Raw genomic sequence first — 12661 nt, 5'->3', positions numbered from 1 at the left:
GCCCCTTGTGCTGAACAGACAGCACTCTGCAGGCAAATACCCCCCCAGTGCCATAAACTGGTTCAAACTGAGGAGGCTTGGAGCCACTGCTAGAGGAGAAATCCCAGTCCATCTGTTGGCCTTGGAAAACTGTCTGGTGGCTTTCTTTGAAGCGGGCTTCCCTCCCCCTCGGAGCACCACAGCCATCCCCAGTCTCTGTTCTGCAGGTGTGCCTGGCAAACCTCAGAGCAATTGGTTGGGCTTTTCTTCCCTCCTCCCTGTGCTGCTTTTTCCATGAGGCAGAGGTTGCTGCGCATGCTGTTGTGTGGAGCACAGGGAGAGGAGCCAGGTGGAGCTGCCTTGTGGAGGCTCCTTCACCGTGCAGGGTCGTGTGCCAGCCGCGCTCTCCGGAGCCACTTCCTGGCACTCTGCTTTCATGGGACACCGCAGTGCTGCACGCTGCAAACATGTCCTCTGGCACTTCACTGGGTGGTGGTGTTCCTCCTCTTTTGCTAAGGCTGTCCTAGGAGATTAGACTTAGACTCTAAGTAGCTTCTCATTTGTGCTGACCGCAGCGTCAGGTCTTTGCAACGGATTGCAGCAGTGATTGACTTGGAGTTTGGAGGTTGTTTCTTTCAGTGCCTTGTTATTTGGGGCCTGAGGACAGCTCATGTCCATGAGGAGGATGGAGCAAACAGCCTGAGGGCTGTGTTGCTCCCTAGAACCATTCCCAAAACCCATCATGCTGCCTGGCTGGAGGGTCAGGCCCCAGCCTGACCCACTTGGGACTGTCAATGCCAAGTGAACCACGTGTGCCTCAGCTCCTCTTCTACCAGATAGAGTCAGACTTGCTTAAACCCTTGTTAGAAGAACACCTCCAGGTGGCATAGCCCTGGATTTCTGCTGGGATCAGCCTTTTGGATGTTCACCTGCCCAAAGATCATGACACATCCTGGATTATGGATTGTGTGGGTCTGGTGCTGAGCAGACCTGTGAAGATGAGGAGTGTCAGCAGCTCCCCAAACCCCACTGCAGTGAGGCTCTTGCTGAATAGGAGCAGTCTGCCTGCACAGTGTGGCTGGGAATTCACGACCACTTGGGCCAATTCCCCCCAACAATGTTCTGCCTGGAATCCCCAGAGATGTTCCTCGATCTGGCAGGATCACAGCATCTTCCCTTTGGCAGTCACCTCTTCAGTCCCCGAGTATCCTCATCAAAGCACTGGTACCTTCAGCTGGAAGATCAGATCAGGAGAAATGGGAAGGTCTCTTGGATGACACAAGGTTCTCTCCAGGGTGCAAGTTGTGTTCATCAGCTCTACAGTTGTCAGAGAACTGCAGTTGTGCTGGGAGGCACCTGGAGCCCACACATCCCTGAAAACCCACAGCTGATGTGGTCAAAACCCCCACATTCAGTGGGACTGATGCAGAGGAACTTTCCACTTGGTGTGTGGTGTTTTCATGCACCACATGAAAACTGCAGTAAAATCAGCCTCCAGAAGGGCGATGCGGTCAAGCCAGGAGCCAGCTCCTCCTCAAGAGCCTCGGGGCTGGGGGTGTTCCTCACCAGTGCTCCCTGATTTGCCTTGGATGTGCCAATTTTCAGCTGATGAATAATTGTCTGTGCTGATAACTTGGGGAGTCAAGTGCAGGGTGGCAGCGCTCTGGGAATGGCAGGTTTGGCTCCTGCAGAGCAGGACACCTGATTTATGACTTGTGTGGCAGGCAGTAAACTTGTCAATTAGCTGCCTTGGAAAAGTGATTTTGATTAGTGCAATCAGTAAACACAAAATCTTCTCTTTGATTGCCACCCTGATTAGATAAATTGTTACTTGAGGAGCTGCTAGACAAGGCAGTTTCTTTGGCCTTATAGCTCTGGGAAATGCCTAAGTTTTGCAGGCTAAAGAAAATATTAATTGTCATTCCTTCTCCCGTTCTGTACCTTTCTGAAGTGCAATTCACTGCTCCAGACTCTCTCCCTCCAAGGTTGTTCTGTCAGCCATACCAATGAATAGGGGGGCTTTAAATGTTTTGATGATGATTTCATTGAAGTCTTGCTTAAACTGAGCTGCAGAAAGGTGTGGCTACAGCAAGAGATCTGGGTCCTTGCTCACATGGAGAGAAAGGGTCTGGAAACAAGATCTTGCCTGTATTTCTTTGCTGCTGCTGTCTATGAAACTTGAAAGTTATCAGAAACAGTGTCATTTTAGGATATTTTTGATTGAAAGTTGTGCCACTCAGGGGCTGTCCAAAACTTTTAAAAATACTTTAAGCTCCAGTTGAAAAAATGCTCATTTTCCCCTAAAGCAGCATTGTGGATTCCGTTGCCCTCCCCTTGTATTCCAAAATAAACATGGCTTTGTGTGGGTGCAGCCTGTTCAGGCCTGGAAAAGCCCTTGAGATTCCCAGGCTGATCAGCAGGGAAGTGCCACTTCCCTACCCTCAGTCCTGGTCTGCTTCAGGCTGGAAATCGGCTGGAAAAGAGGAGCTGAGGAGCATCATCGGTTGGTAGCTCTGTGTGTGTCTGGGGGTGTAAAACCAGGCTCATATCCTGGTTGATGTAGTTGTGTGTATAGGTGTAAAGCTGAATAAATAACCCTGCATGGGGGATAAATGAAGAATTACGGGCTGGATTGGCTTTGCCCAGCAGGCTCCTGGAAAGAGCAGAGCTGCTGGGGCTGGGAATTTATTTGGTGTTCTCTTCGCTGGGGCTGGGACAGACAATCCAGCCAGAGCTAGGAGAGAGGCACAGACTTATTTATTTTATGTTTCCCCCTTCCCCTTTCCAGGGGAGGCCAGGCTTCCATGTCCTGGCCCCTGGCAGCACGGCAGGGTGTCCGTGTGCCGGCCATTATCCAGCTGCTGGAACCAGCTGTTGGAATTAGGTCACACTTGAAGGCCATTGAAAGCCATCAAAGGTGTCAGTGAAACTGGAGCTTTTGATTGACGCTGGCCCCGAGTGCTGGGGGCTGCCTGGGTGCTATTGAGGAGCTGCTGCTTTTATCCTGTTTGCTGACCAGGTTATTTAGAAGGACAACAAGCGTTTAATTGCGGGCCCTGTTAAAGCAGCGTTGCTCCTGCCTGGCCTTTGTTTGTGCCACCCAAACCAGCCCTGCACAATGGGTGAGTGGGTGGTCTCCTGCACGCCAGCACTGGGGCTCCGGCCAAGGTTTTACCCAAAAAGGCTTAATTCAGTCTGATTCCATTATCTGAGACATCATTAATAGGTTTTTATTAGTGTATTATCACTGCCCGCAGTAACTTTTAAATGTACCTTTAGTGATAATGTATTTATATTTTGTTTTAATGAATGCTTTACCCTTTGTATCCTAAATATAGCTATATTTACCTAAATGTGAATAAAACAGAATCATCCACTTTATTCCATGCTCTGGCCATTGTTATAGTTGCCTTTATGGAATAACTTAGCCCAGTCACAGGAAAACTGGCCCATATTTTGACTTTATTGGTCACAAACATGGTGTGTTGTGGTAACACAGTGGTGGGAGTGTATTTGAGTGCCTGTATTTTTTATATAGTAATGAATGTACTGGTAAGATACATGAATATTAAACTGAGTTGTTAGGGTGACAGACGAGGTTTTGCATCTTCAAAAATTCAAGAGGAGACACCTGCGAAGCATCTGAGCACTAACCAACGCCAGCTCTAGCAATTAAAATTCATAAATCTCTATTATGAAGCTTATTGGATGTGCTAGAGCCAAAAAAGTTGCTTTTGCTCCGTTGACAACAGGACTCTGTCCAAGCCAGCAGCAGGAAGCCATGACTTGGAGTGTGTTTGTGGCACATCCAGCCTGAGCTTTCCTGCCTGGCTTCTCAAAAGCATCTCTGGGGCACGCAGAGGAGTGAGCATGGCTCATGAGTTGTTCTTGCTCTCTCTTATTTTGCCATCTCGTTTTGCCCTCCAGATCTTCGGCCCCAGGAGTCCTGGAGAGGTCCCACACCCTTGTTCCAGCAGACACCACAAAGGTAAGGCAGGAGGGATGTGAAACGTGCCCAGGAGGGTGGACTGGGTTCTGCCAGCCTTCCCTATGTTTGGTTTTCCCTTCTCTGTTTGCAGTATTGTGGTTTGAAATCGTGGAAATGATGCTGTGCAGCAGGTTTTTTGAGTTAATTAATGTCCATGATTTATTGATGTTTTGAGAGCCCACTACGTGGTGTTCATCCTTTAAAAGGCTCGAGTACTTTGTATTAAAAAAAAGGAGGGAAAAGCACTTTCCATTAAAACTCAGGCTTCAAAATTAACTTTACTGTTGGTGCTTTGGTACCGTTCTTGGTTCTTTGGCCTTTATCTTATTGAAGCTTTTGAGATACTATGAAATTGAACACAGAGAGCTTAAAACTGCATTAGATTTTGGACAGGCTAAACAAATTTCTTTTTAGGAGGGCTGTGGAGCTTAATGAGGCATAACTAATGGTGTTCCACTTTTATCATTCCTGTGCCACAGCCGCAGCATTAGCACAGACCAGCCATTGATTCTTGCTACAAACCTCTTGAAGTCCTAATCAGCTTCTTTGGTACAAGTTTTTCAGGCCTGACAAGCCCATTGTAGGGCAGTGTCACTGTAGGTCAGTAGTTATTAGTTGCCACTGAAAACAGTTTCTTTAACTACTTAAGGCTGAACTGAATTAAATGCAGAAGGGACTCAGGGAAGGATTATGGAATCTGCAGCCCAATAAGTGCCATCGAATAGAAGGAATGTGACATGGTTTGATAATCAGGGATGTTTTACATGCATCCCCTCATTGATGGCTTGTGTGTCCTCCGGTGGGGTGGGCTCAATAAGCCCAGGCTACCTGTGTCAGCTATGAATAATGACATTTATTTATGCTTATGGAGGAGGGAGAGAAGTTTCTGCTCCAACACCCAGCTTTTTTTTCCCCCTGGGTTTATTTGCAAATGTTTCACCATTGAAAATATGGGCTTTGGGGGAATTTATTGAGCTCTCCACAGTCACTTTCCATGGCAACCATTTTGATCCCCACTGAAGTAAGCCTGGCTCCCTTGTCCTGTGCCTCATCTGTGTGGAATATTGCAAGGCAAGATTCATTCATAATGCAAACTTTAATACTGCTTGGGCCATGGGAGTTGCCACTCCCACCCCTTAATTAAATCCAATTTATATACTTCTATTTTTGAAGGACTGCTGCAGGTCTGTCACTTGTCACTGCCTTCCCTTTGTTACACTGTGCAGGGTTTTTGAAAAGCTCTGCCAGCACTGAGGATAAGTAGTTTTGCCGTGTTCTTGGAAGGTTTTTGGATTTGGGGAGCAGATCAAACGTGCTTAGAGCTGGTGTTGAGTTGCTGCACAGAGACTTAAGCAGAAGGTTAAACACAGAGACACTTGGTACAGGAAAAAGCATCTGAACCTGTTGAAGGCATTTTGAGTTTCCTATTCTTTCCCTGGGAGCTGCTGGCTCCCCAAACTCCTGCCCCTCTTGCTGCTGCAGCTCTCCAGGAGCAATAGGTGCCATGGGGGAGAGGAGCCAGGGATTTCTGCTCAGGGAGGGCAGGAGCTGAGGGAGAGGCCAGCCCTGTGGGATGGAGTGGGTGGGCAGGAGGCTGGGATATCCTGGATTCACCACTCTGACTAAGGGATAAGCAAGGAGCCCTGTCCCTGCCAGCTGTGCTATTTCAGGGGTGGAATGGTGCAGCAGGGGCTAAACTGGCTCTTCCTTTTCAGGCCTGGGGTGAAAAACCAGGAGTGTAAAGCTGCTGCTCCATAATCCACCTATTCCTGTCTCCTGTGCAGGGTTTCTTGCTTTTAAACCTAGTGGTGCACCTTGCTGTGCAGCTGGGAAACTGAATTTTGGGATCCCTCTCCCCTGTCCTGACATTCCTGGGCACTGCAGAGGTCCTTTCCATGCTCTTGAGCCAGTCCAGAGTTTATTGAGAGACATTTGCTACCTGGCTGATGGAAATGTGTCATCTGGTTGAACAGATCTTTTTTTCTTAACCTATTCACAGAAATAATTTCCAAAGTGGCTGGGGTGTGAGGACAGGAATGTTTTCCTGCATAAATTCTCCTGAATTTAGTTGACCTGGCTGAATGTGTTTGAGTTGATGTAACTGGATAGTGCCTATGTGAGCTCCTGGGGTATTCCAATTGGCACAGTTCTTTTTTTGGTTACAGCTTTGCGTGTACAGATCTCCACCCTCAGGTGATTTAGATCACCAGCCAGTGCCCAACAAAGCAGTGATGGTAGTGGTGTTGTGTTTAATTTGTTAAATATCTCAACTTTTCACTAAATAGCACTTTAAAAGTTTAAACTCTGTGCCAAATAAAAATTAATGTCAAAAGAAATTTGTGTCAAACTTCCCCATTCCAGGCATGGAGCAAGAGCTGGCCTCTGAGCCTCAGGCATTTTTATCACCAGCACTTATTGTAGAGGCAGAATGATTGTTAATGAAAGCCCCAGAGCTGGGGCTGTATAGGTAATTCTCTGCAGCTTTCCTTATGGCTGAGCAGTGCACTTTTCCTGGAGGCTGCTGTTTTCTAGGAATCATGAGGGGAAAAAACTTAGTACTCAAAATACTAAATCCAAAGAAGCTATCATGAACAAAGGATGAACTTAAAATGTTGATTTTGAGAGTTTAGTTCCCACAAATGTAAAGTGCTCTTAGCTTTAACTACAGCATGGCTCCTTCTGAGGGGTGGCATGTAGTGCAGCAGGTAAACCTGGGATGCAGAGGCTCTGCTCTCTGCTGTCCCCATCCCAAATCTGGGATGCAGAGCCTCTGTTCTGATCCCAAACCTGGGATGCAGAGCCTCTGTTCTGATCCCAAACCTGGGATGCAGAGCCTCTGTTTTCTACTGTCCCTGTCTCCCTCCAGGCTGGCCCTGCTCTGCTCAGCCAAGTCCCTCTTCAGCAGGGGTCAGGAAGGATTAACTGTCTCCACTCTCCATGTTTTTCCCTCACAACATCATATTGTCCTGCAGGACCCACCTGCTCTGAATCCTTTAAGGAATTGTCCCTCAGCTGTGCTCAGCTGTAACAACCAGATCACGGCTGTAGCATTTCCCTAAATATTTTGAATCAAACAATATTGGACGTGTTCTACCTGTTGCTTTCTAATTATCATGTCAGAATGGGTACTTGAAGGAAATGAAAACATTTCTTGCTGTGGGTAATCCGGGATGGCAAACTGGGCCATAATGGATGTGGGATCTGCGTTCCCATATAAACTGTACACCAAATGTCAGTCAGCCCGTGCCAATTAGTGCTTATGTTGCTAGGTCACCGTGGTCAATTGAAAACGGCATCAATAGAACTTGAAAAGGTTTCTTCCCGATCAGACCTCCTGACATATTGAGCAGAATAATGGATGGGAAAAAGCAGCCAAGGCCCCTACCCTAGATTCCGAATGCTCGCCGTAAGAATTCATTTGCAACCTGCAATTAACTGGGAAGAATGGGCTCCCAGAAAGAGTCTGGGCGTTCAAAGAAAGCCCCTGGCTCCCATGTGGCACATGTTTACTCCTGGGGTGCTGGAGAGCCTTTGGGATCAGCAAATCTGCCCCTGCAATAAGAGGTGCACGGAGGCCTTCCAGGGAATTGGAAAAATCTGCTGCGTGCAACCGAGTCTGCCGCTCGTGGCAGCGCAGCTTCCAAGCTGTGCCGAAGGAAGAGGTCGGCGAAGCGGCCTTTAGGCAGGATTTGGGAAGATGCTCCCTGCTCCTGGCTTCTCACTAGCACTGGGCTGTCCATGCTCAGCTCAGAGACAAAGCCAGGAGTGGGTCTATGCTGTGGGACGCTCTGCAGGAGTCCAGTTCCCACTGCAGTGTTCTCTCCTTGCGCAGAACCGCCGGAGCCGCTCCTCTCCTCGCCTGGAACCGCGTGATGCAGTCCCCAAACCAGTTCCAGCCAGCCCAGTACCAGGGCATGGGGCCCATGGGATACCCCCAGAGACCCGAGGACCGCATGGACAGGGGCAGACAGGTAGGAAAGAGGGGCCCCACGTGGTGCGCTGTGCTCCCCTCCCAGCCAAGGCTTCCCCCTGCTTGGGCTGTGGAGAGGGAGCGTGGCATGGGCAGGCATTGCTGAGCTGGATTTAGTGTCACTGTGTGTCACCACGCACAGGTGGGTGACAGCCCAGCCTTGGCCAGCCCTGGCACAAGGCCTCTGCTGGGACTGCACCACCAGTGTCCATGACATGGTCACTCTCCTCCTGCAGCCTGAGGCAAGCATTCCCACCAGCCTTCCTCTTCCACAAGGAAATCTGCCCACTGGACCTTTTGGGTTCTCCCCAGCTTGTTGAAAATGTAGATTCTTACACCTTCCTGAATTTTTTATTGGCTTTCTCTGAGCTGAAAAACTGCTTAATGCAAATGTTGGGTTCTCCTAGCCAGAGGAATAAACATGTGGAAATAGTTCTCTGCAGTTAAAAGGAAACAAGCAATTGTGAGGGGAGAACTTCATCCAAAATTGCAGGTGACTTGGTCAGCAGTTCAAGAAAATGCCACAGAGTGAAAATGCTGCTTGAAAGTAGCAGGTGACTCTGCTTAGGGAATTTTTTGGGGGGTGTGATCCCAGTAAAACATGATCTGCGTATTGTACCAGAACTCTGGGTATTTACACTGCTGAACACTCATTTTAAATAAATTTTGGATATCTAGGTTGAACTCCTAGCTCTCCTGCTGTTTGTGGAAGTCAGAACTGTGGGAAGACCAGTCCCAGGGAGGAGGAGGTGACAGCCCCGTTGCCCTGTCCTTTATGTGGAAATTAAGGCACAAACTGTTGGAAATGTGCCTTCTGCTGGGGCCTGATTCAGCTCAGGACAAGTCACTTTTTAGTCACTCCTAGTTTTAATGTTCTTCCTCTCAGCCTGCTCACCTGCCCAGTACCCAGATCTGTGTTATATGGCACAGCATCAGTATAAGCCCTGCCAGCACTGATTGTGACTGGAGGCAGAACTCAACAACATGGGTCATAATCACAGGGAAATAATGGGGCCTGAACCTTGACCCAACCAGTGAAACTCTAAAATACATTTTAAATTTGGATGAGGTGCATTGATAGGATCAGATTTCAGAAATCTTTTGTTTTGTGCCACACAGGTTTACCCAGAGGAATAAATCCCTGATTGCACTAATCCATAGCAGGGGCTGCTGTGCTCCCAGGGGAAAATTGGGGCAGGATCTTTGTGCTGCTGGAGTCTGGGCAGGGTTTAATTAGTCTGGCAAATGGACTCCTGGAAAAGTCTGTATGCCATGGCACACCCTGCTCTGCCCTTCATCCCAGGCAGGATACACCAATAAAGGAATCTGTGCTTGGAGCACTTCATTCCCAGCCTTAAATTGTGGTGCCCAACAGCTGGAATTGTGAGGGGGAGCAGGAATGGTTTCCCAGCAGGGTTTGCAGTGGGGGCCCAGGGAGGGTATCCCTGTTAATTCCCACTTTGGAGCCCTGTGGACATCCACAGCCTGGGTAAAGATGTGGTCTTGCCCAGAACAGAATTCCCCTGGTGCTGGCATGGACCCACCTGTGGGTGCAGGAAACATTTAACCCAGCAGTAACAACCCTTTTTAAATTTTTATTCACATACATGATGAGTTCATGATTAAACACAAATCTTTTAGCTCCAGTGATTTTTTTTTTTTCCTTAAAAAATTCCCTTTGCAGTTGTGCTGCAACTGATTATCTGCTTTTAATTTTTTTTTCTTTTTTTTCTGTTCTTGTTATTTTTAAATGAACTTTCAGATGTCATTATTTCTTCGAGGCTGGAGTGAAATGAGAAAGTACCTGAAAGGGTTTAGGGTGCCAGCCTAATCATTGAATCCGGCCTTGCTGCCTGAAAATTTCAAAGCTTTAAAGCCTTGAAAAGGGATTCAAGTGGAAGTGGTGACACGTAGCAGCATAAATAATTATCTTTGGGCCCTTTCACCTCTGAATTCTTTTTTTACAGCGTACAGAACATGGTCTGAAGAGGTTAATAAACGCGCTGCCGCAGAGTGCTTACAAAATTAATGCAGCTGCCATGGATCTGGGGGGCTCCCTGGGAGTGGGGCTTTGCTGCCTTCCAGCTCTCCCAGAGAAGCAAAGAATGAGCTTGCTGGGGTGGTGCAGGTGTTGGGCAGTTTTATTCCAGCCCGGAGCAGCGCACAACGGAGCGTCCACCACATCCGCGGCTGCTGCAGCACTCCCAGGCCTCCGCTTTGTCCTTCCCTGCTGATGGTTTGGAAGGGTTTTTTAAGGGATGCAGCCAACTTGTTTCCTTTTTTAATTGAGTTTATCAAGCCTGGAAACAAACCTTCCCTGCATGGGCAAGGCTGCAGGAGCCTCCCGGGCAGGTCTGCTCGCCGGCTCCACGGTTTTTATCCCAGCCACCGTGTGCTGTGACAGAGAGAGATTTCTCTTTTAAAGGAAGGAAGCCCCTTTTTCCCTCCACACCCAAAATCCTTGAGTAAAGAGCAAGCCAAGGCTGTAGCTGGTGTTGGTGCATCACCTTTAATTAACTTGCTGGTCTCTGCAATGTACCAGGTTTGGAAATAATTTTAAATGTTTCATTGGGGCTCTGTGAAATTTTCAAAGAGATTTTTCCCCTGGATACTTGATGTAGCAAATGCCTGAATTTAAGTACAATTATACATCTGATTTGGAGTAATTTCCAGAGGGAGATTTGGATCTCTTTGACCTCTTATTAAAGAGAACAAGTGCTGGAAGACACCTCTTCTGCAACAAATACAGCTTTCGTTTTTCCTTAAAATACTTTTCTGTAAAAATGCTGAGTGTGAGCTGCCCCATGTCCCTGGCTCCAGCATTTGTCCCTTTGCAGCAGAAGTGTCTCAGGTGGGAAGTCTCTTACCCACGGTGCTGGCTGGGGGTGGATTTATTCGGGATTCCAAAGCCTGCGCAGCGCAGCTCCGCTCTGCACCGGGAGATCCAGCCCCAGCCTGTGTTTTTGGGAGACTCCACAGCCGGATGAGGGATGCTCAGCCCTGCCCCTGGCACCTCTCTGAGCAGAGGATGTTTTGTCCCCGTTCCGTATGGCGCCTCCAGCTCACCCCACTTGTTTACTCGTGCTGCTAATCCCAAAAATAAATGCTTGCTTTTGTTTGTTTGTTTGCAGGCGTACGGCCCCGGGAGGCCCTACCCGCTCCCGCATCCCGCAGGAAGGTACAGCTGGAATTAGCTCCTGCCTCCTGGGGGTTTTTTTAAACATGGAAAACGTCCGGGTTTTTTGCTTTTGTTCTTTTTTATTATTTGTGGGGCGAGGGAAAAAAAAAAAAAAATGAAGTTGTTAAGGTTAAGCACCATCCCTGTAGTTTTTAAACGGATGCCTGTTTTAAATGTGCACATTTCTTACGGACCTGATGATGATTTTTTGGGAGGGACTGGGAAGAGCGGATTGCCGTCGGACGAGGTGGGAGTGCTGCGTTGTCCTCCATACATACCCAAGCTGTGCCGAGCGCTGCCCGCCCCTCTGAACTCCAAACATCCTCTACTCCACACACAAGAGCCTGAAAACAGACAAGGAGTTGGAAAGAATGCCCAGAAATGGGATTTTATGGACTCTCGGGGCAGACCCAGCAGGCAGCCGGCGGCACTGAGAGAGACACGGCCCTCGCTGCTCCTTGGCAGATGCTTCCTTCGGTTTCTCGGACTCTGAAGTAAAACATTTCAACTTTTTGGATGTGTGCCCGTTTCTGGTGTGGGTTTTGTCATGGCATAACCAGGCAGGGGCCGTGGGTTTGTCTGTTTGATACCTAATTTAAAACGGCTGCGAAGGGCAGGAATTCCATTCGTTTTTAGCACTCTTTCTAGGGATTTTCTGTGTGAGTGTACCAAATCAGTAAATATTTTTATTTGCTTTATAAAGTGGCTTTTGAAATTCTGAGCAGTGGCGTGTGGTTAATTTCCAACCCCCTCCAGAGCCAGTTTGGATCTTTTACTTGTGTGCACACATTCCTGTTGATTTATTGGAAAATAATTCCACCCAACCTCTAGAATTTAAACTCTTTGAGTAATAATAAAAAAAAGAAAATTAGGAGAGCATTCAGTTCAGTTTTCCCTTTGGATTTTTCAGTTAAATCCAGGTATTGTGTAAAGTTCCCAGCCCCGCTCTTGCCCCAACTCCTTGGTGCTCCCTCCTTTCCAAACATCCAGGTGTTAGTCACCAGCAACTGGGGGAAAAGCCCTGGCAGCCCCATTTAACTTGGAAGGAAGAAATCGACCTGGATTCATTATTTTCAAGTGATGGAAGGTGGAGCAGAATCCCTCATTGTGATGCAGCATTCCCGGGGCTGGGAGCTGCCAGCCCTCCCCAGGGCCTTCTCCCAAGGCCGGGAAAAGATTGGGGTGCTCAGAAAGAACCATTTTGCTTTTCCAGCAGGACAAAACCAGCTCTGAGGGTGAGTTTTCATGGGAATGGGCTGGAGGAAGGATTGGGGTGGGTCACCTACGTTCCAAAGGTGGATGGACCCGTGTGCTGGTGGCTTTGTCCCTTGCTCCTATTTTTTGGGGCACGAAAAGTCTGGGTAAACATTTGGGGGGCTGCTGTGGGAAAGGCTCATCCCTGCAGGCTGCACTTTGCCCAGCCCTTCACCCCCTTGCTGTGTGAGCCCGAGTGGAGCCAGCCTGGGCCCTGGGAGCTGTGCTGCCGCCTTGGAGCAGCGGTGCTGGCCTGGGGCTTCCTTTCCTCGGCTCAGATGCAGGGCTGGCA

General features: G+C 48.4%; 1 protein-coding gene across 1 annotated transcript in view; it reads left to right on the top strand.

The window, feature by feature from the left end:
• The window catches only part of XRN2 (5'-3' exoribonuclease 2), a 32811-nt gene extending 20975 nt beyond the window's left edge, over positions 1–11836 (top strand). The window contains exons 28-30 of the mRNA XM_071455337.1: positions 3907–3967; positions 7800–7938; positions 11069–11836. Of these exons, the coding sequence (XP_071311438.1) occupies positions 3907–3967; positions 7800–7938; positions 11069–11131 (263 nt within the window). The 3' untranslated portion in view covers positions 11132–11836. The remainder of the gene's footprint in view (positions 1–3906; positions 3968–7799; positions 7939–11068) is intronic.
• The last annotated feature ends 825 nt before the right edge of the window (positions 11837–12661 follow it).

This window comes from Agelaius tricolor, unplaced genomic scaffold, assembly GCF_023055355.1.
Source record: "Agelaius tricolor isolate 1412-34295 unplaced genomic scaffold, bAgeTri1.0.p SCAF_1, whole genome shotgun sequence".
In the NCBI taxonomy this organism is placed as follows: Eukaryota; Metazoa; Chordata; class Aves; order Passeriformes; family Icteridae; genus Agelaius; species Agelaius tricolor.
The sequence above is the reverse complement of the archived record's forward strand: the minus strand, read 5'-3'. Positions and strand labels throughout refer to the sequence as shown.